Raw genomic sequence first — 27,450 nt, forward strand, 5'->3', positions numbered from 1 at the left:
GACGGACGGACGAACGGACCCAGCGGGCAGTGAAAAAAAGGATTGACCGGGCTCGACTGGCTTTTCCTCTCTCTCACAACTGTGGAAAAACCCGGACGGAGGCCCGCAGTGTGTGCTGAACCTCCCGCAGGCCTCCGGCCCGGATCCCTCCCAGCTCCCTGAAAATGGACGGTTTCACTGGCAGCTTAGGTGAGTCACGGCCGCCACTGGCGTACATACGACTTTCTGTCACCTGTCCAAGCAGCGGCAGAACGGCGGGAGAGTCACGCGCCACTGGCGGTTTTACACGTGTCACTGATGCACGTATATGCACCACCCCTCTGGCGGGTCCTGAACCACAAAACCAAGCGCTCCTCCTTAGGTAGACTCTTCAAAGACCTGGATTCCCAAACGTAAAGACCTGGATCCACCAGGGACCAGTAGGCAACAAGCTTATTGTCGGAAACAGTCAGATCTGCTTTGACTACTTAACAGTTTCTTCGATTGCAGTTGATCAGAACGTTAACCCACGCATCCTCCATTGTAAAGCGTTCTTGTTTTTTTTGTGTTGTAATTTGTGTTGATGTAGTTCTCATAGGCAGAACCCGCGTTTTTTGTCACTTTTATAATGAAAAATCTTGCTACCTTATTGCTATCTTACCATAGCAATAATAATAATTGAACTTTATTGATCCCACATTGGGGAAATGAACCCTAAGCATTTTTGCATTTTTACCCATCCCAAGGCGAGCAGCCCACACAGCTAGTGCTTTTGGGATCTTTCATTTTCCAAGCCAATGCTTTACCAACTGAGCCACCAAACTACCAAGGTGCTGCCTAATAGCTTCATACCTTATTAAATAACCAATTGTTCTTCTTTCTCATACTAACACCCTTTTGAATATGATTCACTAGAGTCTCATCCATTTTCCACTGTAGAGGAGGGTGCAGATCTGAGGTGGGTCTATCTTCTCTGTAGAACAGCATGTTGACATGGTGGTGGTTCCGTCTCCTGGTAGATGACAGTATGTCTGGTGCCAGCGTTTCTGATGTCAACGACCGTCTCTCGTCTCTGGAGCTCCGTGTCCAGCAGCAGGAGGATGAATTGACTGTGATGAAAGCTGCCCTTGCTGATGTTCTTCGTCGACTTGCTGCTTCTGAAGACTCTGCTGCCTTGTCAAGTAAAAAACTGCAAGGAGGGAAAGGTACAAGTCAGTGTTTAATTTTTTTTCTGTTGTCTCTGATGTAGGTTGCGTGTGGCTCCCCGGATCCAGACTTTCCTAATGCTGGGGAGTTTACAAACTATCAATGAACTAGTTTGACTGGTTCAGATGGATTTAGTAAAATGCAAACAAGATGTGCCAAATGTTTACATTGTGGGATTGGTTTATATTGCCTGTACTATGTACGATTTACAGTTCAACATTTCTAATTTTTTGAGCTGATTCGGCTGTTGCATTTGGAACTAAAACCAATTATATTCGATTTCAGTTCAATTTCATTTATATAGTGCCAAATCATAACAAGATTATCTCAAATCAGGTTTAAGAACTTACACAACGAAACCCAACAAATTCCACATACAGCAAGTCTTTAATTCCAGTTTGACAGTAACAGTGGAGAGGAAAATCTCCCTCTATAATGAGGAGGAAAACTCCAGCAGAACCAGGCTGAATATGGGCGGCCATCTGCCTTGACTGGTTGGGGTGAGGGGATAGACAGAGGGAGAAATGCACAGCAACAACAGAGCACAGGCAGGATGGTTAGGCCAGGGACTGGACAAACAGCTCTGAGTCCGATGATACCTGTAGGTGAGGACAAAGTGGGGGAGAGAGAGAGCGGGAGAGAATCACAACTACTGGAGATAAAGAGACAAGGTTAGTTAAACATGGAACAATGATGGGAGGTTATTGGACAGAAGAGTTTGAAGAAACCATAGCCACTCAGTGTATAAATTAAGTCCCCCAGCAGTCTATGTCTATTGCAGCTTAACTAAGAGAAGGTTCCTGTGACTAACAATCATTGCCAGTAACCTGAACCATTTCTAACTATAACCTTCATTAAGAAGGAAGGTTTTAAGCCTGGTCTTAAAGGTGGAGAGTGTGTTAGTTTCTTGAACCTGAACAGGGAGCTGATTCCACAGGAGAGGAGCTTGGTAGCTAAAAGCTCTGCCTCCCATTCTACATTATAGTAGACTATAGGAACCACAAGTAGCCCAGCGCTCTGAGAACAAATTGTTCTGCTGGGAGTATAAGTAACTATGAGGTCTTAAAAATAAGAAGGAGCTTTATCATTAAATGCTTTGTAGTAGAATTTTAAATTCTATTCTACATTTTACAGGCAGCTAGTGCAGAGACGCTAATGTAGGAGAAATGTGACCTCTCTAAGTCCCATGAGAACTCTGGTTGCAGCATTTTGAATTAGCTGGAGGCTTTTTAAGGAGCTGTTAGGACATCCTATGAGTAAGGAGTTACAGTAGTCCAGCCTAGAGGTAACAAATGAATGAATCAGTTCCTCTGCATCACAGAGAGAGAATGCCTCTAATTTTAGCTATATTTCTAAGATGAAAGTGAGCAGCTCTGGAGATTTGTTGAATGTATGATGTGAAAGAGAGATCCTGGCCAAAGTTGACACCAAGGTTCCTCACAGAATCTGATGCTACTGTTACGTCATCAAATGTAACTATCTGACTCAATAGTGTCTCCGTGATTTTTAGGCCCAACGATAAGAATTTTTATTGTATATTTATCTGAAATTAGTTAATGAAAGTTTTGGGACATCCAGGATTTGATGACTTTCAAAAAACTTTAAATGTTGATCTCTTTCATTTGGTTCCATAGACATATATAGCTGAGTATCTTCTGCATAACAACAATAAAAATTTACAGCATACATAAATATGCATGTATATGTGCAAATACTGAATATTTGAATACAACAAATCAGATTATATGAATAATTGTAAATGTTGTCATGTTTTGTCTGGATTAGTTTGTGACTGCCAGGGTGTTCTGCCCTCTGCAGGTGGTGTTGCACTTCGTGAAGCCTACTCAATGTCCTGCATTGCTAATGGAGGAACTTCTGGACGAAAAAGAGACTCCACCTCAGTCACCAGGAGGGAGACAGTGTCATCTGCCGCCAAGAGGTAGAAAAATCTTTTTTTTTTTTTTTTGGAGTCATGGGTCAGCGTGGATAGTTTAGGGCTGTCTATGGCTAGTTATATTCAGGCCTGGTCCTAACACCTGTCCAGATGATTGAACAGCTGAATGAGGTGGGACTCTTTACTTACAAAAACTAAAGTTTTTTTTTTTTTTTTTTGAAGAATCTCTAGAAATTCAGATCCAGTTTCCACACAACAGACATGTTTATTTATGTATTTTTTTAAATACCAACGCACATAATTTCGCACATATACAAGAAAATGCATGTCAGCTTTCAATTGACCTAGACATGCTTGAATGGAGTAGGAAGTTAGACTTGTCTAGTCTTACCCCATGATCTTTTAATCGTTGTTTAAACCCATCATTTTTTTAACCACTCAGAGACATGAAACGCACTCATCGCCATATTTACGTGTCATTAATTTTGCAATGTTCCCCTCTCGTGGTAAGACTTGATCTGCCCTGACCCCATCTTTCAGAGTTCAGCGGTTGCCTACCCTAGATTTCTTGTTCCAGCCAGAACAATTATACAACTACTTTAGGAGCCTACAGAGCCTTGGGAATGGAGTTTTCGTAGAACTTCTTGCTGTTTTGAAAATTACTTCTTTAATTATGTGTTATGTGTTGTAATTGTTGACTTATTTCCCTTCACAGCTGATTGAACTTATTTATTCAATTCAATTTTGTCTATATAGCGCCAAGTCACCATAAAGTTATCTCAAGGTACTTTACAAGGTAGGGTGTAAGACCTTACACTTAAACCCAACAGATCCAGCCCAGAGGTAACACATACATGAATCAGTTTTTTCTGCATCGTTCTGAGAGAGGATGCTTCTGATTTTAGCTATATTTCTAAGGTAAAGTAGGTTGTTCTGGAGATTTGTTTAATGAATGACGTAAAAGAGAGATCCTGGACAAAAATGACACCAAGATTTCTCACAGTACAATCTGAAGCTAATTTTATGTCATCCAGGGTGGCTATCTGACTAAATAGTGTCTCTCTCAGCTTTTTAGGCCCAACAATGGATCAGGATTTGATGTCTTTTAAACAACTCTGAATTTTAACTAGTTGATCTGTTTCATTTGGTTCCAAAGACATATATAGCTGAGTATCATCTGCATAACAATGAAAACTAATAGAATGCTTCCTAATGCTACCTAGAAGAGACATGTATAGACTGAACAGAATTGGACAGGGCGCAGAACCCTGCGGTACTCCATCGCTAATCCTTGTGGAGGATTTGTCATTAACATGAGCAAACTGGAATCTGTTTAACAAATAGGATTTAAACCATCCCAGTGCTGTACCTTTAATTTCGATGCTGTTCTAGTCTCTGTAATAGAGTATTGTGATCAACTGCAGCACTAAAATCTAACAGCTTAAGACAATGGTCTTGTCTCTGTCCTTGTCCTAAGAGAAGATCATTAGTGACTCTAACCACAGCTGTGCTATGATGTTTTCTAAATCCTGACTGAAAATCTTTGTACAGGTTGTTCCCACTCAGGTGGTCAGATAAAAGTTTAGTCATGATTTTTTTTCAAGAATCTTAGAAATAAAGCGTAAATTTGAAATGAGCCTATGTTGGCTAGTTCTCCAGGGTTCAGATAAGTTTTTTTTCAATAAAGGTTTGACCACAGCCACCTTAAAAGCCTGTGGTGCGTAGCCTATATGTAAAGATTGGTTTATTTGATTTAATATGGACGAGCTGGTTGAAGGCAAAACATCTTTAAGTAATCTGGTTGGGATTGTGACTTGGTAAATGTATTAAAGTTGATGGATCTAGACAGTGCTTTCTGTCATTTGGAGGAATTTGCTGCTGAATGTCTTTTCTAATGGTGATAATTTTATTATTAAAGTAGTTCATAAAGTCATTGCTGCTGAGATTTAGGGGAATAGTAGACTCAACACAGCTATGACTCTTGGTCAGCCTGGCTATAGTGCTGAAAAGAAACCTGGGGTTGTTTTTGTTTTCCTCGATTAAGGAGGAATAATATGTTTTTCTAGCAGCACAAATTTATTTATTTTGTTGGAACACCACTGCCTTTCTAGTTGTCAGGTGTTGTGCTTTAGGCTGCGGATCTGAGTTATTTCATGGAGCTAACATTGTCTTGTAGATGACGCTGCAGTTTCTCTACGTACAATCGACCTGTTCATAAGGATTAAGGTGACTGTTATCCTCTGTGTAGCTACAAGTCAATGAGGCAAAAGATGATAGAATAATCTGCTTTAATCTGGCAAAAGCATTGTCTGATAAACATCTCCTATAGCAAAAGTTCTTTCCAGCTGCTGCAAGGTCAATTATGGTAAATTCAAAAGTTAAGTTAATATAAAATAGTCAGATAAAAAAGGGTTTGGGGGAAGAACTATTAAGTTTTCAATTTCAATCCCACTTGTCAGGACAAGATCAAGGGTATGATTAAAACCATGAGTGGGTTCATTTACCTGCTGAATAAAACCAATAGTGTCTATTAATGAGTTAAAAGCAGTGCTGAGACGGTTAATGTCAACATCTACATGAATGTTAAAATCTCCCAGAACTAAGTCAGATAAGAATAAAGCCAAGTCTGAAAACCAATCTAATTCTCATGATTTGCCAATTGTTTTACCTCGGTCTACACGCCATATTCTTTACCTGTCCGGTAGAAAGGAGAGTAGAGGCCATAACCATGCGTCTAGGTTGAATCCCTGTAGAAAGTATCAACAGGTGTAATATTTGGTTTTTCATGGACCTGGTTTCGTCCACAGTGGAGCTGAGAGGAAAAAAGAGGTCAGCAACATACAGATGGAGGAAATCCAGGAACGCGAGGAGCCTCCTCACCAAAAGGATCCATCTCCTTTATCTCCCCACCCATCCCAAAGTCCACACACAACCCATCAGCAGAAACCAGCCCAGTCTCTTGACAGCAGCAAAACCCAAGTTACTGCAAAAAGGTTACATTTGTGACTTGTTGCTTACTTTTGACTGTTCCTGCTACCTTTGTGACCAATCCCGCTCCCTGTGCTGCACTCCTACCTGACTCCCCTGGCATGCAAATACAGGTGCTCCTGATTAACTAAACATTGACCTACCCAATTAGGTGTAGCAAGGGCGTAAGACTGTGGTTCCTCTGGAGCAGGTATGAGTGACATACTGGAGACCGTGCATTTTCCTGGATTCTGTTTGAGGTTTTAGCAGCTTATGCATTCTTCTGGATCCTGAAACCTTGGGCTCTTTGCTCTTTGGCTGTAGAATGCTTTGGCATTTACTATTAACCTGAATTTTACAGCTTCTCTTGATGATCTTCTGCTTTACTTGGACCTTCCTGAAATACCAGAACCTCCAGGAGTATCTCTGAGGTCTTTGTAAACACAAGTACTCTTCAGCCACTTGAGATCTCCTGGAGCATCAGGTTGTTCTGGCTGTATTTTATTAACACTTTTGACTCTCTCCTTTTTATCCTCTCTCTGCTTCCCACCCTGTTCCATTAACACCAGGCTTCCTGAAACCAGTGCCTGGATTTTCTCAGCTCACTAACCTGCTTTCACACATTGTGTTTAAGTTTATTTTCTGAGAAGCAGTTTAGAAAGGTCAGTAAATCAAACAAGCAACTGCAGTAGAGACAGACATAGTATACATGTAGAACATAAATTAAATGTGATGAAAGTAAGATATCAACAAGTTTTGATTCTTAAACATGAGAAAATATCAGTTTTAATGTTGTCTGACTTTACTAATTCCAATTGATTCAGCAGATTAAAAATTTTTTTTCATCTTCAGAACCACATCAGCAAACTAGAACAAGCCTTTCCAGAAGAAAATGCACAGTGAATGCTTCCATCCTGAATGTATCCCTGAAGAATTGCAGAAAGTAGCAGCTGACATTGAATGCATAGCTGAATATATCTGAAGATGTTTTGCATATATTCTTAACACTTTCATGCAAAACATAACTTATTTAAACTGTTGCCTTTTAATTAGGACTCAAACCAGGGTCTCCAAGGCTAGAATCAAACCCTTTACTGCTGGGCCACAGTAACTGCAGTAAGAATGCTGCTCTAAGCCAGGGTCACTCCTTCTCACACCAGTTTCTGTTAGGGTGCATCCTCCATAATGCATTGCGCTCAAAATTTGCATATAATGCTGCAATGTTTAATTTATTCATCAAGAAACACTGAGACATTAAAACAAATAGCTGAAAGTGGTTGATGAACAAAAAGTTTAACTGAATATATTTAACTAAAAAAGATTATATTATATATTAAATACAGATTATAAAGAAAAAAAACATAAGACTGATAAGATGAAACACCACTACATCCTCACATAACAATGTGAAAATGCAATTATTACAAGTTGCCACCTACAAAGGTGGACTTGCAAAAACATCAAAACTTCAATGTCAACCATTGGAAGGGTCACTCGTTCTCACACCAGTTTCTGTTGGGGTGCCACAATTATTCACGATTGACTACCTATAATGCATTTGCATGTAAAAAAGCTTGTAATGCAAAATCATGTATCAGTCATTGCAAGGATAACTCCTTTTATACAGTGTTAGGGTGCATTACTCATAAGGCATTGTGCATTTGTCCATTCATTTTAATGGGGGGAAAAAAAGTTGGAAAAAGCTTAATATTTCAAAAACTAAGAAATATGAAAAAGTTGTATACATCTGAACTATTCCTGAAGTAGCTGAACATTTTGATATTTGAACAGCATCTATAGCTCAAAGCAAAGTAGGACTAGTTAGGTGCCAAAAAACGTACAGACGTTTTTCTAAAGATTAGAAAAACAGTAATTCCCAGAAGTATCCACTGTATTGTTTTATTGTATTAACTGTCCAGTGTATTCTGTCCAACACGAATCAAGATGAAACACAGTGACTTCCTCTTCCTGCTACTTCTTTATCACCACTGTCAGACTACATGACACAGACGGTCTAGACAAAATGAATGAGACTGATTTCGGAGGCGAGAGCTCCATCTGCTATTAGTAATTATGATAAATCCATGTGTGATGTGTTCAGGGGTCTGAGTGTGAAGCGGTCGGCAGGTATGGAGCGTTCTCAGAGCAGCAACTGGGACGGCTCAGAGGAAAACCGGAACAAACTGGTGAAAGCTGCATCCACCTCAAAGCTGCTGGCTAAAGTGGTGAAGAACGCAGAAAGGTACAAGCGCACATGTACACACGCACACACTTTAAACACTGTCACTGAACATCACAGCAGTGTCATCCTTAATGTCACATGTTCAGCTGCTGGATTCTCATTGATTCTCAAATGCAGTTGCTTGATTAATGTGGTGTTTAATTTCCCATAAAGAGGCAGATGAGAGAGTTGTCTTTTGTGAGATTTATTATAAAAATAAAGAAAAATAAAAATAATGGGGAAAGCAAATCAAAAACACAGATGTTGATTGTGCACATAAACAAACCAAAAACCAGCTGGGGAGATCAGTGCACACACCACGAAGGTGTGATGCAAAGAGCCCCCTATCCTCAAGTTGCTTCTGCTTTTTGAAATTTTGTGAAATGTCTCTCTGCACCAATGGAATTGTTTGTGCCACTTTATCTCGCCGTAAGTGAGAATGTTTACATTCTCACTTATGTAAATGTTTACATTCTCACTTCTGCATCATTGTCTTGTTATCCAAAAGGAAGGAACACCGAGCTTCGAAGACAAGATGCATTCGGTTTAACAGCCGTGGGTCTGGTGGGGAGTCAGATAGGAAGGAGCCAAAGTCCGGGTGTAAAAGACAAACATATATCATAAACTATTAGTTAGTCAAATGGAACATCAGATGTTTAAACTTAATGTACGACAGGGCAGAAGAGATTAGTTGTTTGTGTAAGAATGTTCAGTATTGCACCTAACCAGCACTGGGTTGCACAATTTTTCCATTACATTAACTGATCATTACATCACATGTTCTCCTGTCCAGGAACAAAAGCTTTGCCATGACAGAATTTGATGGATTTATTGTCTTTTTATGAATATTAAAGGTTGTACAGTTGTACCAAGGTAACAATGTTTTGTTTTTTTTTAGAAACAAAGACCCAGTCATGAGTCAAGGTAACCTGTCATCACCACAGCACCACATTTGTCCTCATCGTCGTCTTCATCAACTAAAATTTTTTTTGATGTATTTGTTTTATTAATATTTAAGTTGTTTTTGAGTGTTGTGATTGTTACTCGTTGTTTGTGTTCCTGTTGACAATGTCTTTGTCTCAAACAGCTAAAATATCAACTCGAGAGAAAAACAGCCAAGCAGGTGAGTCCTGATGAGTTGTTAGCAGCAACTATTGGGCTAACAATGAGCTTATTGCTGCTGGATTAGCTCTTACTGTTTATGCTTGGAACCAATCACTTTTCTCTCTCTGCATTACATCTCAAGCCTCGCTTGCTCAACTGCTTTGATCAGGTATTTCTTTCGTTTGTGTCCCACCCACCACAGGTGGAGGTAATTAAATTCTAATCAGATTCACCTGCTTTAACTGTCTCACACGTCCTTACCTTTTTCTTGTATTTGTTACATCTCCTTGATTTTTTTTTTTTTTGCTCTATGCTTTATGTATTATTAATGTTGCTGAGGTCTGATTTTGAGTTATTCAATAGAGATTGTTTCCCACCAAATCTAGTTCTCAGTGAGCAAACCAAGACAGAGGCCTCAGGAAGCATAGACAGCAAAGCAAACCTGTGCATTAACACGAATGGTGTATGTGTCTTGTCTAGATGGGAACCACATCAAGATGTTCATGCGTGGACGGCCAATTACCATGTTTATACCTTCAAACGTAGAGAACTACTTGGACGTTAGAACAGAACTTCCCTCAGAAAGACTCAAGTTGGAATGGGTGTATCCTTCACTCTGACCATGAGTGGCGGTGTTCCATCACACATCTAAGAAATGTTTTCTATTCTGAGAAACTGAAAGCAACATAAGGCTTGTAGTTCAGAGTCTGTGGTGTTGCTTCTCATATCGCATTCATGTGTTTGCCTTAAATGTGTGAATGGACCAGGACTAGAACCAGACAATGGGTTAGGTTCACTATAGGGCGCCATGTTTGCTTCAGTATGTGCGTTTCAGTAATTTTAGGAAAAAAGAGCTGCTTTGTACACATAGTGTGAAATAATTTAGATGAGACCTGGCAGTTTGAGGCCAAATAACTCTGCTGAAACTGGTAGTTTGAGAATGACCCAGAACATACTACAGAGATTACGTTTCATTATCTGCATTCATTTTTTTGCCCTGCATTCTTTTTTTTTTCTTAGTGTTGGCTTTAGCAAAATAAGGTGGAAGGATGCAAAGAAAAGACATAAAGCCACAGGGCTATGGGAGACATAAGATAAAGATAGACATAACTTTTCCCCTGAGCAATGCCTGTGTATCAGCTGTGAGTCAGACTCATGAGTTTCTCTCTCTATAATGAGGCCGCAGACTTGCTACTGTTGCATCAATGTGCTCCGTAGAGTCCTGAATAATTTTCAGCGCAGTGCAACTTACCCTATTAGTGGGAACCACTAATAGGGTGCCTCTCTCCCCCAGTGTCCATCAGTCAGTTCTGGGGGATCAATAGCCCTTTTGAGTGTCCAACTTGTAGATCTCCTCTGATCTGGTCTATTTAAAGTCTGACACATAACAAAGTCCCAGTAGATCCTTAGTAAATCTGTAATTGAAAAATAAAAACCTTTTAACAAGATATACATGGTGGAACCTGCGCTGATCTAATCTGGGCCCTCCAGTAAGGTCAGTGTAGACCTCCTGTCATCATACTATGTAGTGACTTTGACCAGGTGTGATTAAATGTGTCTGGCTTCAAATTCTCAGTAAATCAGGAGTTTTGTATTTGGTCTATTGGAGCGGTTTCCTTGACTTCACTCAGGTATGGTTACCATGGCAGAGACTGCCGAGCAAACGCCTACCTCCTTCCAACCGGTGAGGTTATTTACTTCATTGCCTCTGTTGTGGTCCTTTTCAACTATGAGGAACGGACTCAGAGACATTACCTAGGACATACCGACTCTGTCAAGTGGTAAGAACTCAGACGTGCCATGATTCACCTGCTGTTCTAATGGACTTTGTGTGTTGACCAAGTGATTAAATCTCTGTGTTTCTTGACAGTTTGGCCATCCACCCTGACAAGATACGAATCGCTACAGGGCAGATTGCAGGAGTGGACAAAGACGGGCGGGTTAGAAAGTCAATGTAACAGTGTGTGCATTTACCAGTAACCAGGTTACAGACGCCTTCCTCCTGGATGTTGATTATGTAAGACAGGTACCCTGGCGTCCCTAACCAGAGTAGGGGATTAGAGAACACAGGGTGGCCCAGGTAGATTTTCCTGAGAAGCTCTGTTACTTATGTACACGTGTAAACATTTTACTAATCAAGTGTTTATGTGCAGAGCAAAGGCTTCAACTGTAGCAGTCTCATTAAAATGTACAAAACTCAGACTGAAGCCAACACAAATGTGTTTGTTTAAATAAGTTACTTTTCACTGTGTTTACATATTTCAGACAGGCTCTCTGCAGTCAGTCAGCTTGATTCCCTGCTGTTGACAAACACACCCCTTTCCACAAAAAGAAAACCTGTTTGTATTGTTATCTGTGTCGCACATCTCTAAAAGAAGCGAAATTAGAGGAACAAGTAGATAACCTGGTTACTTAAGACCTTCTAAACGCACTGCAGCAAGTACATCAAAATCTGTCAAAATGTAAATCTGCTTTGTTGAACTGAAGTTACTTACTGAACTGAAGTACTGAAATTGTATTACTCTAAACTCCTAAAAAAATTGTACATGTAAAAGAATATATAAAAAAATAAACGCAAGAATGTACAAATGAACATAAAAAAACAAGAAAATTTAAATTGTCTAATAATCATCATTACTGGACAATAACCATCCAGTGTGACTCTGAGATGTAAATACAGGCCCTGTTCTTTTTGTCTATTGAGCTGATTGGGGGAGTTATAGGAAAAATACAGACTATGTTTTAGTTCATTATTATTTACAAGGACAATAACAGAAGATGGGTGTGCAGTTAAATGATTTACTCGTTTCATATTATGCGACCTGAGACCATAAGAAGTTATGGTCCCTAAAATGTTCAGGGCTAAGTATCACAGCCCAAACCTGGGACCAGTGGTAACGTATTGATCCTTGTGTCCAGGCTCTGCAACCTCATGTCCGGATCTGGGACAGCGTTAGTCTTTCCACTCTGCAGGTCATTGGTTTGGGCACCTTTGAGCGAGGCGTTGGCAGCCTGGCTTTCTCGAAAGCTGTGAGTATCTCCCAGGTGTATACTAGATTTCTGGGCATGTTGTGTTTTTGTCCACGCTGAGCATCTTTCTGTGTCCTCCAAAGCATGTTTGATGTCACCAGTCAGTTTGTGTCATTAGCCACTATCACTGGTTTTCACAGCGGCTTCAAATACGCTGCCTTGATGGGTTTTTTTGAGTTACAGAGAGGTAGTGTTGTAGTGGTACAACACTGGTAGTGATCTTCTGTGTAGAGCTCAGTGCTAGAGGTGTTAATAATCAGAGTCACGGCGGATAACAGAACTTTTGGAGTCTTATGTGCATTGTACAACCTGCGTCTTCATTCCTTCTTTTGTTTTTGTTAACCATTGACAGTTCGTAGGTTACAAGTGTTTGTGCGTAGTCTTACTCGTGACCTTATTGTGTGGACGACTAATTCAGTTGGTATGTCTATTTGTTGGAAGAAGCAAAGCACATTAGAGCTTGTAGACGTGATCACTGAACTCAGTTAATTAATGTCTTACAACATGTTAAAGAAAGATGGACTGAGGTTTCTACTATCATCGCTGAGCTTTTCTTCTGTTGGTTTACACAGTTGAGAGTTCAAATAGACTGAGCTGTACATTGTAGCCGTCGGGCACTGATCTAGCAGGTTAAACATTACTCTCAGCTTTAAGGCGACGTACACATCAGGCATGTGTGTGAATTTATCACCTTTCTCACCTTCTGTCTTTGTCTCCCTGTCAGGACTCTGGTCAGCACCTGAGTGTAATTGACGACTGTAATGATCACATGTTGACTGTGTGGGATTGGCAGAAGAAGTTAAAACTAGCCGAAATCAAGGTGAGCACCTCTACCTTTTTCCACACAACAAAGGCGGTTGTCTTTTAAGAGTTGAAGAAACAAGCGCATATAGCTGGTTCACATAACCAGGTCATTCTGGTTCTGACTAATCTGTGGTGCACTTACAGTCTACTAATGATGTGGTCCTGGCTGTGGAGTTTCACCCTACCGATCCAAACACCATTGTAACCTGTGGAAAGTCCCACATCTTTTTCTGGACCTGGTCAGGGAACTCGCTGACTCGTAAACAAGGAATCTTTGGAGTATGACTACATTTGTATTTTTAAAATTTGGATTAATTTTTTAATCTTTAAATCTTGTTTAACTTTGGGTTTGTTTCTCACTGCATTTCAGAAATATGAGAAGCCAAAGTTCATTCAGTGTTTGGCCTTCCTCAGTACTGGAGACATATTGACTGGAGACTCTGGAGGAGTCCTGCTGGTCTGGACCAGGAGCTCCACAGAGACCCCTAACACTAAGGGCCCTAGAGGTGAGCAGGATAGTGAACAAATGATGCACAATGTGGATGTGTCAATTAGAAAAACACAAACAAGGTTCCTTAAGAGTTAGTTTTCACTTTTCATATACTACTGTGTCACAGCATGAATATATATACTATTAAACTAATTTATTGAGCATTGCTGCCAAGAATTAAATGTATTTCTGTGAGATATAGCCACTGATTGTACAGGTGCTGGTAATTGAAATACTATCAAAAGTTGTTTTATTTCACAAATTCATATTCAAAAAGTGAACCTTGTATGTTATATTCATTCATTACACAAAGACTGATACATTTCAAATCTTTAAAACAAGGGTTTGCAGAAAAAGCATTATTTCTTCTTTATGTGCCTTCATGGGGTTTATGTTGATCAAGTCACCAAAATGTAGCAGAGTGAAACTGATGACTATTTGGTTCTGTAGCAATGCAGATTTCTGGTTTTGTCCCTGAGGACAGAAGAGGATCAAACATAAAATGTATTATAACCTCACACTCGTTTTTGTGTACAGCATTTCAGATCAATCGACAGGTCAAAGGTCATGAAGGCAGTGTTTTCTGTATGTGTGAGATGAGAAGTGGCACTTTGCTGACTGGAGGGGGCAAAGACAGGAAAATCATTCTGTGGGACCACGAGCTAAGGGCTGAGCGGGACATTGAGGTAAAGTACCTGCTAAAGAGTGGCACCTGGATACAAAACTTGGACTCGGTTGTACCTCACTAACTCAGTGTCTTGTGTTTTCTTACACAAAAGAATCAGAGGTAGGTCAGTCCCGAAATCTATTAAAGATTGCCCCCTTAAACAGAAAAAGATTGAGACGAGCAGTTGGTTTATTTTGTAAGGTCCAGATCCACAAGGCTGAGTTGGACAGAGAAGAATTTTAAAACTGGGTGTAATTTGGAGCAAGTCTGAGCTGATGCTCCTTTATCATTTGGGTCAATAATGGTCAAAAAAGTCTTTTGGAGTCCTGACATTAAAACAGTTGTATTTGGCACAATGTGTAAACTAAAACTTTCACATATATTGCCACAGAGTCTTGCTGTAGGTCATATGGGTTTTTATTCATTGCCCATGCTGTTGCCACTGTGTGAACTTAAGTGTGCTTTGAATCTGGATGGTTGGATCCGCAACTGCCCATCACAGACACACAGCTCTGAGTCCGATGATACCTGTAGGTGAGAACAAAGTGGGGGTTGAGAGAGAGCGAGGGAAAAGCACAAACTACTGGGGAGAAAGAGACAAGGTTAGTTAAACATGGAACAATAATGGGAGGTTATTGGAAAGAAGAGAGAGAAGGAAACGGAGTGTATTAAGTCCCCTAGCAGTCTATGTCCATAGCAGCTTAACTAAGAGATGGTTCCTGTGACTAACAATCATTGCCATTGACCTTCAGCTTCTTTAACTTTAAGCTTTATCAAAAAGGAAGGGTTTAAGCCTGATCTTAAAGGTGGAGAGTGTGTCAGCTCTTCGAACCTAAACGGGGAGCTGGGTCCACAGGAGCGGAGCTTGGAAGCTAAAAGCTCTGCCAACCATTCTACATTTAAAGTCTAGGAGCCACAAGTAGCCCATTGCTCTGAGAACGAAGTGTTCTGCTGGGAGTATAAGGAACTATGAGGTCTTTAAGATAAGAAAGAGCTTTATCATTATGTGCCTTGTAGGGGAGTAGGAGAATTTTAAATTCTATCCTACTTTTTACAGGCAGCCAGTGCAGAGAAGCTGATGTAGGAGAAATGTGATCTCTCTTTCTAAGTCCTGTCAGAACTCAGGCTGCAGCATTTTGAATAAGCTGTAGGCTTTTTAAGGAGCTGTTGGGACATCCTATGAGTAAGGAGGTACAGTAGTCCAGCCTAGAGGTAACAAATGCATGGATCAGTTTCTCTGCATCGCTCTGAGAGAGGATGCTTCTGATTTTAACTATATTTCAAAAGTAGGAAGTAGGCGGTTCTGAAGATTTGTTTAATGTATGATGTAAAAGAGATTCTGGTCAAAGATGACACCAAGGTTCCTCACAGTAGAATCTGAAGCTAATGTTATGCCATCCAGGGTGGCTATCTGACTCAATAGTGTCTCTCTCAGATTTTTAGGCCCAACAATAAGAATCTCTGCTTTATCTGAGTTTAGTTGAAGGAAGTTTTGGGACATACAGGATTTGATGTCTTTTAAACAACCCTGAATTTTGACTAGTTGATCTGTTTCATTTGGTTCCAAGGGCATATATAGCTGAGTATCATCTGCGTAAAAAAGAAAATTAATAGAATGCTTTCTAATAATCTCACCTAGAGGAGACATGTATAGGCTAAACAGAATTGGACCCAGCACAGAACCCTGTGGTACTCCATAGCTAATCCTTGTGCATGTGGAGAATTCATCATTGAATCTGTTCAACAAATAGGATCTAAACCATCCCAATGCTGTTCCTTTAATCCCGATTCTATGTTCTAGTGTCTGTAATAGAATGTTATGATCAATTATATCAAATGCAGCACTAAGATCTAACAGGACAAGGACAGAAACTAGACCATTGTCCGAAGCTAATAGAAGATCATTAGTGACTCTAACCAGAGCTGTTTCTGTGCTATGATGTTTTCTAAATCCTGACTGAAAATCTTCGTACAGGTTATTCCCACTCAGGTGGTCAGATAATTGTTTAGCCACGATTTTTTCCAGAATCTTGGAAATAAAGGGTCAATTTGAAATGGGCCTAAAGTTTGCTAGTTGTCAAGGGTTGGTTTTTTTCAATAGAGGTTTGACCACAGCCACCTTAAAAGCCTGTGGTACATAGCCTATATGTAAAGATTGGTTGATTTGATTTAATATGGATGAGCTGATTAAAGGCAGAACTTCTTTGAGTAATCTGGTTGGGATTGGATCTAAAAGACAAGTGGACGACTTGGAAAAGTTGATTATTGAGGTTAACTCCATATGAGTTATGGGGAAGAAGCTGTCTAGGTAAGACAGGGGATTTAATAAATTTAAAGTTGATGGATCTAGACAGTGCTTTCTGTCATTTGGAAGAAGTCGCTGCTGAATGTTTTTTCTAATGATAATTTTATTAGTAAAGTAGTTCATAAAGTCATTGCTGCTGAGATTTAAGGGGATTGTAGACTCAATACAGCTATGACTCTTTGTCAGCCTGGCTACAGTGCTGAAAAGAAACCTGGGGTTGTTTTTGTTTTCCTCAATTAGGGAGGAATAATATGTTTTTCTAGCAGCACAAAGTGCTTTTCATTTTTCATTAGACTGTCCTTCCATGCAATGCAGTTTACATTTTTGTTGGAACGCCACTATCTTTCTAGTTGTTTAGTCCTTTGCTTTAGGCTGCGGATCTCTGAAGAAGACAGTGAATCAGGGGAGGTTAGCTCCGTGGTATAACTCAGAGGAGCCACTGTGTCTAACATTGTACGTAGAGAAGCTGCAGCATCATCTACAAGACAGTCAACCTGTTCATAAGGATTAAGGTGACTGTTCTCTGTGTATCTACAAGACATTGAGGCAAAGATGATGATGAAATCATCTGCTTGAATCTGGCAACAGCGTTGTCAGATAAACATCTGCTATAGTAACATTTCTTTCCAGCTATTGTAGGGTCAATTGTGCTAAATTCAAAAGTTAATAAGAAATGGTCAGATAACAGAGGGTTTTGGGGAAGAACTATAAATTATCAATTTCAACCCCATATGTCAGGACAAGATTGAGGGTGTGGGTTAAAACGATGAGTGGGTTCATTTACCTGCTGTGTAAAACCAATAGTGTCTATTAAGGAGTTAAAAGCAGTACTGAGACAGTTGCTGTCAACATGTACATGAATGTTAAAGTCTCCCACTACAATGGACTTTATCTGTGCCTAAGAACTAAGTCAGATAAGAATTCAGAGAATTCAGTTAAGAACTCTGAATATGGAGCAGGAGGACGGTAAACAATACAAAACACAACTGGTTTCTGAGTTTTAGAGTCTGGGTGAGAAAGGCTCAGAGTGAGGCTCTCAAATGAGTTAACTATGTTTAGGTTTAGGAGTAATTAATAAATCTGATTTATAAACTGCTGCTACTCCTCCACCTCTACCTGTACTTCTTGGAACATGATAGTTGATGTGACTACTCATGGAGTCGACTCATTTAAAGTAACATATCATCCTGCTGCAGCCAGGTTTCAGAGACAGAACAGATCATGTGATGGTCACTTATCAAGTCATTTATAAAAAGGATTAGATGAGAAGATCTGATATAATAAACCACACTTTATTAGCTTACTATTACTTTGTTCCGTAAGAGGAACTGTTTTGATGTTTATTAAATTCTGGTAAGTCCCTCCTCTTTGATTTGTTTGTGACTTGTATAGTTTAGGTGGTCGAGAAGCAGACACCGTCTCTATGTGATAACTAAGACTAAGAGTGGGTGGCGGCTGTAGAGAACATGCGAGGCGTGTAGACTGCGACTCTGCGTCCTGGGCTCCACTCTGAGTTGTCAAGCAGTGGGGGGACAAGCAACATGGCCATGTTACTAGAGAGCAGAGAGGCTCCGTTCAACGTGGGATGGACGCCGTCTCTTCTAATCAGCCCAGGTTTTCCCCAAAAAGTGCTCCAATTAGCCACAAAGCCCACATCGTTTGCAGGACACCACTAGACAACCAGCGGTGGAGCGATGACAGCCGGCTATACATGTCATCGCTGGTCACATTGGGAGGGGTCCAGAGAAATGGAGCAGGAGGATGGTAAACAATACAAAACACAACTGGCTTCTGAGTTTTAGAGTCTCTGTGAGAAAGGCTCAGTGAGGCTCTCAAATGAGTTATAACTATGTTTAGGTTTAGGAGTAATTAATAATTCTGATTTATAAATTGCTGCTACTCCTCCACCTCTACCTGTACTTCTTGGAACTGATAGTTGATGGACTCATTGGAGTCGACTCTTTAAAGTGAAACCTGGCTGCAGCAAGATGAATATGTTAGGGAGACAGAACAGATCTATGTGATCGTCACTTATCAAGTCATTTATTAAAAAGGATTAGATGAGAGAGATCTGATATTTAATAAACCACACTTTATTAGCTTACTGTTACTTTGTTCCGTAAGAGGAACTGTTTTGATGTTTATTAAATTCTGGTAAGTCACTCTCTTTGATTTGTTTGTGACTTGAATAGTTTAGGTGGTCGTGAAGCAGACCAGTCTCTATGCGATAACCAAGACCTAAGAGTGTGGTGGCGGCTGTAGAGAACATGCAGAGAGGCATGTAAGACTGCGACTCTGCGTCCTGGGCTCCACTCTGAGTTGTCACGGAGTGGGGAGACTAAGCAACATGGCCATGTTACTAGAAAGCAGAGAGGCTCCGTTCAACGTGGGATGGACGCCATCTCTTCTAATCAGTCCAGGTTTTCCCCAAAAAGTGCTCCCAATTAGCCACAAAGCCCACACCGTTTGCAGGACCACCACCTAGACAACCAGCGGTGCGAGAGATGACAGCCGGCTATACCATGTCATCGCTGGTCACATTGGGGAGGGGTCCAGAGAAAACTACGGAGTCCGACATTGATTTGGCGAATGAACACACCGACTCAATGTTAGTTTTAGTGACTTCCCATTGGCGTAACCGGGCGTCATTAGCTCCTGTGTGTATTACGATCTTAGCTTACGCTTATCCTTAGACAGGAGCTTAAGATAAGACTCAATGTCGCCCCGCTCTGGCCTCCACCTCGACCCGTACTTGTAGGAACATGACAGTTGATGGGACTCGTTGGAGTTGACTCATATAAACTAACATTCATCCTGCTGCAGCCAGGTTTCAGTGAGACAGAACAGATCTATGTGATGGTCACTATCAAGTTATTAATAACAAGGATTTAGATGAGAGAGATCTGATATTTAATAGCCACACTTTATTAACTTACTGCTACTTTGTTCTGTAAGAGGAAATATCTGGGCGTCATTAGCTCCTGCGTGTATTACGATCTTAGCGTACTTACGCTTATACTTATACTACTTAAGGGCCCTGGCTAACTGGTCTGTTTCTAAGATGCGAAGCCAAGACTCTAAGTCTAACAACCTTGCCTCCAAACCTGCAATTAGCCTACACTTATTACAGATACCATTACCATCACTAAAGGAGCCAGAGGATAAGCTAAACATAAGGACACAACGTGCACTGAAGAGAGGGAGAGGAACAGGGGGGAAGCCACAGCAGGAAAGTAAGCTAGTTTGCTATGCTAGCAGAGAAAACACTAGATAACTGTGAGGATTAGCAGGACATTTAATGAAAATAAAATATGCTTGAGTATTACAAGGTTGTTTTCCGACTGTTAGCAGTCGCTACCAACTATAAGGCGATAATAGATAATAGAAAGCAACCCTCAGTAACCGTAAGTGACGCGATACGCTTACCGTCAGTCAGCTAATCCCCTCAGCAGTGGAAGACATGGAAATTCAGACTGTCCACACAGTTTTTGCGTAAGTGGTTCGATAGACAGGGCGTACAAGCACCCCTGAGAGGGAGCAGCCCTGTCTGATGTTTCTCCCCTCTTTCTTAAAAGAAGCACTCAGCCCACCATTGATCTTCAGCACAGTCTCAATGTCTTGGTACAAAACCCTGATCAAAGCACTGTTGGAGCAATGTGAGGGTGGTGGTAGTGCTAAGTGAATTAGCAACACCACCTAGTCTCAGAAAGGGCTGAGTTTGATTAAACTCACAGGTTTGCACCAATTATGTTGGGGATATGCAAGGAGCACAAATTATAATAATTGGATTTATAGCTCCTGAGTGAGGATACCAATTATTTTTATAATTTAGATTCACAAATTTTGGTTATTAGCTTAAATATATAACTATATGACAAATGTCTATAGTTTGGTAAGTAAAATACTTAACTATTATTGATTTAATAATTATTAATTGAATTAATAATTACTTAGTTTACGGGGCACCACCCTGTTGCCAGGGACCAATAACCAATTTGGAATAGCCAATACAGTCTCAATTGTATTTAAGTTGGTTGAAGGATGAGCTCCGTACCATAGCCGACTCAATTCACCAGTGCTGCAGAACCATATACAAATAATCACAAAGACCAATCAAATTCTGAACGCTTACTCTATACGCTCCAGTGTCAACACTATCTTGAATAACTCAGCAAATCACCACTTAATCTTATGGTGTGTTCGTCTAGACGTACTGTATGTGTATGCGCGTTACCTGAGATAGGAGGTGTGTGTGTGTGTGTGTGTGTGACCGGAGACCTTGAGACCTTGTTCCCTCAAGGTCGGAGAGAACAAGGGAAACGGGACAAGGTCAGAGAGAAAAAGGGAGGAGTCCTTGGTCACTGCGGCTTTTATAACAGTGTTTTTGGTCAAGCCCGTCCCATTGTGTGATCCAATCAGGATGGCTGACATCAAAGTTACTCCTCCGGTTGTCGCTCTTATCAACAGTAGTTGGATGTCTCAGCAGGGGAGCCAGGTATGGTTCCCCAGCCTGGCGCCTGGTTTTGGCACTCAGATTTGAAATCTCTTTGTTCTCACTCACTACTATCAGGATGAAGATATTACACGCAGGCCGCAGTACCTCCTTTGTTTGAGCATGTTGGAACCTTATCTGTATAATCTGTTATTAACAGAATTATTATTGAGGTCCCCCAACATCACTGAGGCCAGAGCTGAGAACAAACCTCTCCAGTGTTTTCCACAGTTACGGGTGCTCCACTAGGTCAAAAGCCCGAAAACTTGGATCAACACCCTGTGTTCTGGAACCCAATTTAGAACTCTTTTTAGATTGAGGACTTCATTGGTGTTCTCTATTTCCCGTGTACTCCACCAGGTTTTGCAATTCCACAATATAAATCTCTAGATCCTTCATTAATCTGCTAATGTCCCTCGTGACATTGAGAGTGTGCTGTTTCATCTTAACTTTCATACAATCCCACCACTGTCTAAGACTCATAAAATCTGGTTTTAATGATTTAATAATTTTATTGATGAGCAGGAGTCTCTGTAAACATTCTAAACACTCACTAAAACCATATTGCTCATTGTAACCATTGTAACCATATGTTCATGTAAAACCATTCCTCTTTCAAAATCTCTAGCCCCATTCAGGTTTAACGTTCCAATTTTAAGATGAACCATGAATAGAGGTGAGACATAAAAACAGTGCAGAGTAGAAACACAGCTCCAAGGTCAAAGACTGAGTAAAAGACACCACCATCATCCTCATTAACAAGGTCATGGCTTAGTTAAAAAAACAGTCTTTAGTCTATAATACTCCTACTCAGTAAATTACATCCTGATGAAGAGCAGTGGTAAATGGGGGGAACAGACATCACAGACAGTTCTTTATCAGAAAAATAGTTCTTACCTTTCACATGCATCATATATTTTGTTCTCATACTGTACTCTTTTTTTAAATTATTTTTGGGACTGTAGAATTGTAGAGAGTTGTAGTCTGAGGTGTCAGTACCAGGAGGAGAGCCTCATCCTCACTGAGGTCTGACTCAGCCACATTCACTCTTCTCAGCCTCCTCCCTCTGATCTTCTTCACAGCCCATTGTTGTTCCTGGGACCTTCATTCATTTTACATTTTCTTTTTACAGCCTACAGCTTTGCTAATCATTGACTGACTCTATGTCAGCACAGTTTGCTGGCTCAACTACCACTTCCTCTATCACCAAAACCTGTGCCTTGGGACTGCTGCGATATTTGCTTGGTCAGCCCCCCTGAACCTGTGCTTCCAGCACATCCCCTTGCCCACCATCTTGCTGTGTTTTGATCCACCCTCTCTTTTTTTCCATCCTCTGTCTGCTACTCAGCAGCAGCAGCAGCACCACCACCCTTCTCCTGTCCCTCTGCCTCTGGGTCACCCTTCGCCTGATTGGCTGCCTCCTCTTCATGTTGTTCCCTTGGGTTATGATTGAATTTCTCAGGACAGGCCCTGATGAGGTGTCCTTCTCTCCCACAGCCAAAATACGTCATGGTCTCAGATGTATCAAAAAGAACATAACCAGATTCTTCAATTTTTAGTTTAAGGACCAGATTTAGGTTCTTGTCTTTTTTGTTGTAAGCTTGTCTTCTGTGTGAAACCACATGCCAGAGCATGTTATTTTTTTTTTGGATCTTGAGGGTAACGTCTTAAAAGGTGAGACTATTTTGCTGTGCCTCGACAGGTCTCTGCTTATTAGCGATGAACTGTTGAGCAGTGTAACATTTGACAAAGTAACTTGGATGAATAGAGAAAAAGACATAGAGATGAATAGAGACAGAGATACGTTGTTTGCCCCTGTGGGAAATTCACAGGATTAGAGTTGATCCACAGTTTTTTCAAAATGGGCTACTGTTTTTGTCTTTGTCTTTTTAGTGTGTTCTAATGGATGTATCATTGTTATTTTTGTGACACTGAAAATATTTTTAATATTCTTTTGTCACTAAATATACATGATCCACACTGTTAGTTCACACGGCTCACACGTGATCTTCACCTGAGACAAAGAGAGGTTTATCTTTCCATCTTTCTTTTGTTCTGTCAGGTTCCAGATCAGTATGGAACCATCCGGGACTGTGTCTCAGGGGAAAGGTGAAGAGTTTTCTGGTTGGTACATCTCGCAACTATATTTTGAGAGGAACCTTCAACGATGGCTTTGTGGCTCTGGTCCAGGTGAGACCACATTACACCTTGGGGATGCTTTATCTGAGACATACAACTGAGGCAGCTTCAGTTTTCACTTTTTGTTGACAGTCTCAAAGAACTTACTAGAGACTTGTCTGCCTATAAATGAATAGCGGCTTTGTGATAATCTACTGTAGATCTGAGTTGCTGAAGATGAGGTCTGAACAGAGGTCCTTGTTCTGTTTTAAGGAAGCAGGTAGAGTAAGAACAATGCCCCCCTTGTGTTTTAAACATTTACCATTTGTTCAGGGTCACACGGACGAGTTGTGGGGTTTGGCATCTCACCCGTCCAGACCGGTGTTTCTGACATGTGCTCAAGACCCGACTTGTAAGTCTCTGGAACTCTGTGGATCACAGTCTGCAGTGGAGCCATTCCCTGGAGGTAAAAACTGGCACTTGGGTAGAGGAGCACAGTTATGCTTCGTTGATTGATAGCTGTCCATGTCCCACAGGAACATGGACACTGTGCCGAGTTTCATCCCAGCGGAGCTGTGGTGACCATTGGAACACATTCTGGAAGGTCAGTGTACAGATCTAAATTATAGTTTGTAAATGTTGACATGTATGTATGCATGGATCTGACTGGTTTTCTGGTCTCAGGTGGTATGTTCTGGATGCAGAGACCAAAGATCTTGTGGGGATCCACACTGACGGAAATGAGCAGCTGTCAGTAATGCGTTTCTCTGTAGGTGGGTGGCGTCTTTAGAACGTGATGACATGTGGGAGGAGTGAACTACATATCCCAGAATCCCCCCCTCTCTCTCTGTGATACAGATGGTGATTTCCTGGCTGTTGGGTCTCATGATAACTTCATTTACCTCTACACTGTCGCTGACCAGGGACGCAAGTACAGCCGATATGGGAAATGCTCAGTGAGTACTGGTTCGTACTGTGTTGAAGATGGATCATTAACAGATTCCTTATCCTGACACAAGTGGCAGTTTGTCTGTATTAAACATGGCTTTTTGTTTTACTGGGTGTGACACTTGACACGTAAACTGAAATCACCTCTATGGAGTAATATTATCTCGGACAGGGCATGTTAAAATACTCTAGGGTAACATGTATATAATCAGTTGGTCCTGTGACGGTTCATAGCTGCTGCTGATGATTTACAGGGACATTCCAGCTACATCACACACCTGGACTGGTCACCAGACAACAAATTTATCATGTCCAACTCTGGAGACTATGAGATCCTGTACTGTGAGTACTGTGATACGACTGCTGCTTGTGTTTCATCCTTGTTTAGCCATCATTTTTTTAAGAGTTGCAGACCTGTGTTTCTGTTCATATCTTAGCTGAAATCCTTTAACAATTTGTAATTACCCAACTTAATTTTTTAAGTTCTTTTTCATTCTGTATTAACTGCCCTGGTGGGGGTTGATGCAATATGTCTGGCTCAGTCTTCTATTGTCATTCACCTCTAGTGTAATATGTTGGAAGGGACATGAGCAGAGTGTGGAAGAGACAAATATTACATATTTTGGGGACTGACATGAAAGTTTATGGCTAGAATTGGGGAGTTGGGGAATTGTACATCTGTTACTTGCTTGTAATGTCATTTTTGTATTTGTTGGACCTGACTTTGGTTAGGCATTATAGCATCTGATAAATGACATGACATCTGATAAATGTCCTTGATGTCTGTGTATATCCACTACAGGGTGCAGTATTGTAATAATGCATTGTCTATTTTCAGGGGATGTTCCAAATGGATGTAAACTGATCCGAAAACCGGTCAGAGTGTAAAGATATTGAGTGGGCGACGTACACCTGTGTACTGGGATACCACGTGTTTGGTTAGTTCCCCGACTGTCATTTTAGACACGTCTCTCTGTGGCTATCGTGTGTGTTGGCACACAATTTCTAAAATTAACTAGAAAAAGTAATTTCTCAAGAAATTACGTGGGAGAGCTGGTCTGCTGCCACAACGATGCCAAACGCTGATTAAGCTGCTGACGTCAAACAGTTGACTAAGATTAGAACAATGACAAAAGATGGCGCCATCACCCTTGATAAATAGGCTTATTCCAGCAAAACCATAATAGTTGTTACAAAAATATTTTAATTTTATGAATGAAAATGAAAATGAAAATTTTATGAAAATTTCTCCCCAGATGTCTGCCATAAATTCATGATTAGAGTTAATGGGAGAAATTCAGGAACTCTGCGATTTGAGGCCAATAGCAACTAAAGTGTAGATCTCATGGCTTAGGCAGACACATCATTAGAAATACATCATTATACTGATAGAGTGAAAATTGTGGCTGTAGTGACGAGTTAAAGACATAAGTTCTGTTTTAAAAAGCGCCTCCTCGCACTCTAGCTGTGACATCACACACTCTAGCTCACGCAATACACACTAATGGAAAAGCTGAAAACGTAACAAAAAACACAATATTTAAACGCTGACAAGTTAAAAGTAAAGAAGATACGAGAACGCTGATTGACACTGACAAAGTTGAAAGATTATAGACACTTTGGAAGTTGAAATGACGTTTCTACGCCAAAGTATGACGATGACAGACGCTGATGAAAAGAGGGAAGTTGACAAAAAAGTTGAACGATGATTGCCATAGACGACCATTATAAAAAACGATGAAAAAAAGTTGAGTAACGTTAAAAGTTGAAAAGCTGAAAACATGAAAAGTAATAGCCCAAATCTCCTAAAGTTGCTGTTCCAGCTCTCCCACTAATAATAATAAAGAAATCTGAAGATACAATAGTGTGAGAGCAAAGAACATTTATCACATGTAAAGTCTAGGTCCAGTGAACTGAAGAGGACCTTTGGATGTCAGGGCTTCATTTAAACCTAAACTTCTCTTTGTGCAGGCGTCTGGCCTGAGGGCTCAGATGGCACCGACATTAATGCTCTCATGAGATCTCACAACAAGAAGGTGATCGCTCTGGCCGATGACTTTTGTAAAGTCCACCTGTTTGCTTACCCTTGCTCGACTGCTAAGGTGTGTCACACGCGCACACACACAGACTTTTGAAATGTTCATATTCATACCAAAATGAATCATTAGTCATATTTAGGACACGTTGGTTTAGCATGTCTGTTTGATTTTCAGTCAGTAGTTTACACACATCTGTCCAATCGTCCACAGACCAATGGTCATTAACCTTTAATGTGTGTGCAGGCTCCCAGCCATAAATATAGCGCCCACAGCAGTCATGTGACCAATGTCAGCTTTTTGTACAACGACAGCCACCTGATCTCAACTGGTGGGAAGGACACCAGCATCATGCAGTGGCGTTTTGGTTGAGAAGTCACCGCTCGGTGATGGCCTGCTGTGCAGTGCTGCCACGCGCCGCTCAGAGCCCGTCTTCTCCCTGCCACCAGCCAATGGGACGCAGGAACCTCCCCCACAAACCCCACCTCCCACAGAGGTAGACCCACCCATATCTGAGCTTGCCCCGCCCCATTCAGAGACCACACCCCCACCCTCAGACAGCACAGCAAGCCTGAAAGACAGCCTGGACCCGAGCGATTGACACAGCCACACCCAGCGATGAGGGTCTTTCTCCCCTGACCCCCCCCCTCATAGACATTGTGTGTGAGATGGTGCTAGATAATGGAATCTTTTGTGAGGACCAGGTTGACTTGCACACTCTTTGTGGATATTTTATGTTTGGTAAATGTAGTTCTGGGTAATCTAGTGAGGCCAAGAACGGATTAATATAATGACATAAGCCATGAAATGCATAGGACTAACGATTTGCAAGGAAATAAACCTTCACAAATCAAATTTCTCTCAAAGTATCACTAATAAAAAACGAACAACTGTGTATTAAAGTGTCATGTGTAATGCAGCAATTAGCAGCAGTAATTCAGCTGTTTATATAATACGTTGACTAAATGTTAAAATAGAGGCAGAAAAAGTCTTTTGGGAATCAATGTGACTCAGGCTCATGTCTCTGTCCAGTGAATTGTGAACAAATGTAATGTCACACTCTTAACAGGATGTTACCTGTCACACCTGGAGTGTCTTCTGGTTTTCATCGTCGCTTTATTTTTTTTTTTCCAGTTGCTATCGGTTCACACCACCCAGCTACACGGAGACTCTTTAGATTTAATCACCT

At 40.9% G+C, this 27,450-nt stretch overlaps 1 protein-coding gene across 1 annotated transcript; it reads left to right on the forward strand.

The window, feature by feature from the left end:
- The first annotated feature begins 47 nt into the window (after positions 1 to 47).
- On the forward strand, positions 48 to 26,768 carry LOC114870400 (echinoderm microtubule-associated protein-like 4). Its single transcript, XM_055502349.1, is given in 28 exon segments — positions 48 to 189; positions 895 to 937; positions 1,021 to 1,184; positions 3,004 to 3,124; positions 5,887 to 6,072; positions 8,148 to 8,288; positions 9,166 to 9,191; positions 9,355 to 9,390; positions 9,852 to 9,975; positions 11,003 to 11,152; positions 11,242 to 11,311; positions 12,291 to 12,401; positions 13,126 to 13,221; positions 13,350 to 13,484; positions 13,576 to 13,711; positions 14,233 to 14,381; positions 23,222 to 23,281; positions 23,284 to 23,349; positions 23,611 to 23,682; positions 23,684 to 23,743; positions 23,814 to 23,881; positions 23,962 to 24,050; positions 24,136 to 24,233; positions 24,480 to 24,567; positions 25,064 to 25,110; positions 25,112 to 25,163; positions 26,197 to 26,327; positions 26,508 to 26,768. Coding segments are annotated over 28 exon segments (2,670 nt in total). The 5' UTR covers positions 48 to 164; the 3' UTR covers positions 26,634 to 26,768.
- Positions 26,769 to 27,450: the final 682 nt, after the last annotated feature.

This window comes from Betta splendens, chromosome 15 (assembly GCF_900634795.4).
Source record: "Betta splendens chromosome 15, fBetSpl5.4, whole genome shotgun sequence".
Classification (NCBI taxonomy): domain Eukaryota; kingdom Metazoa; phylum Chordata; class Actinopteri; order Anabantiformes; family Osphronemidae; genus Betta; species Betta splendens.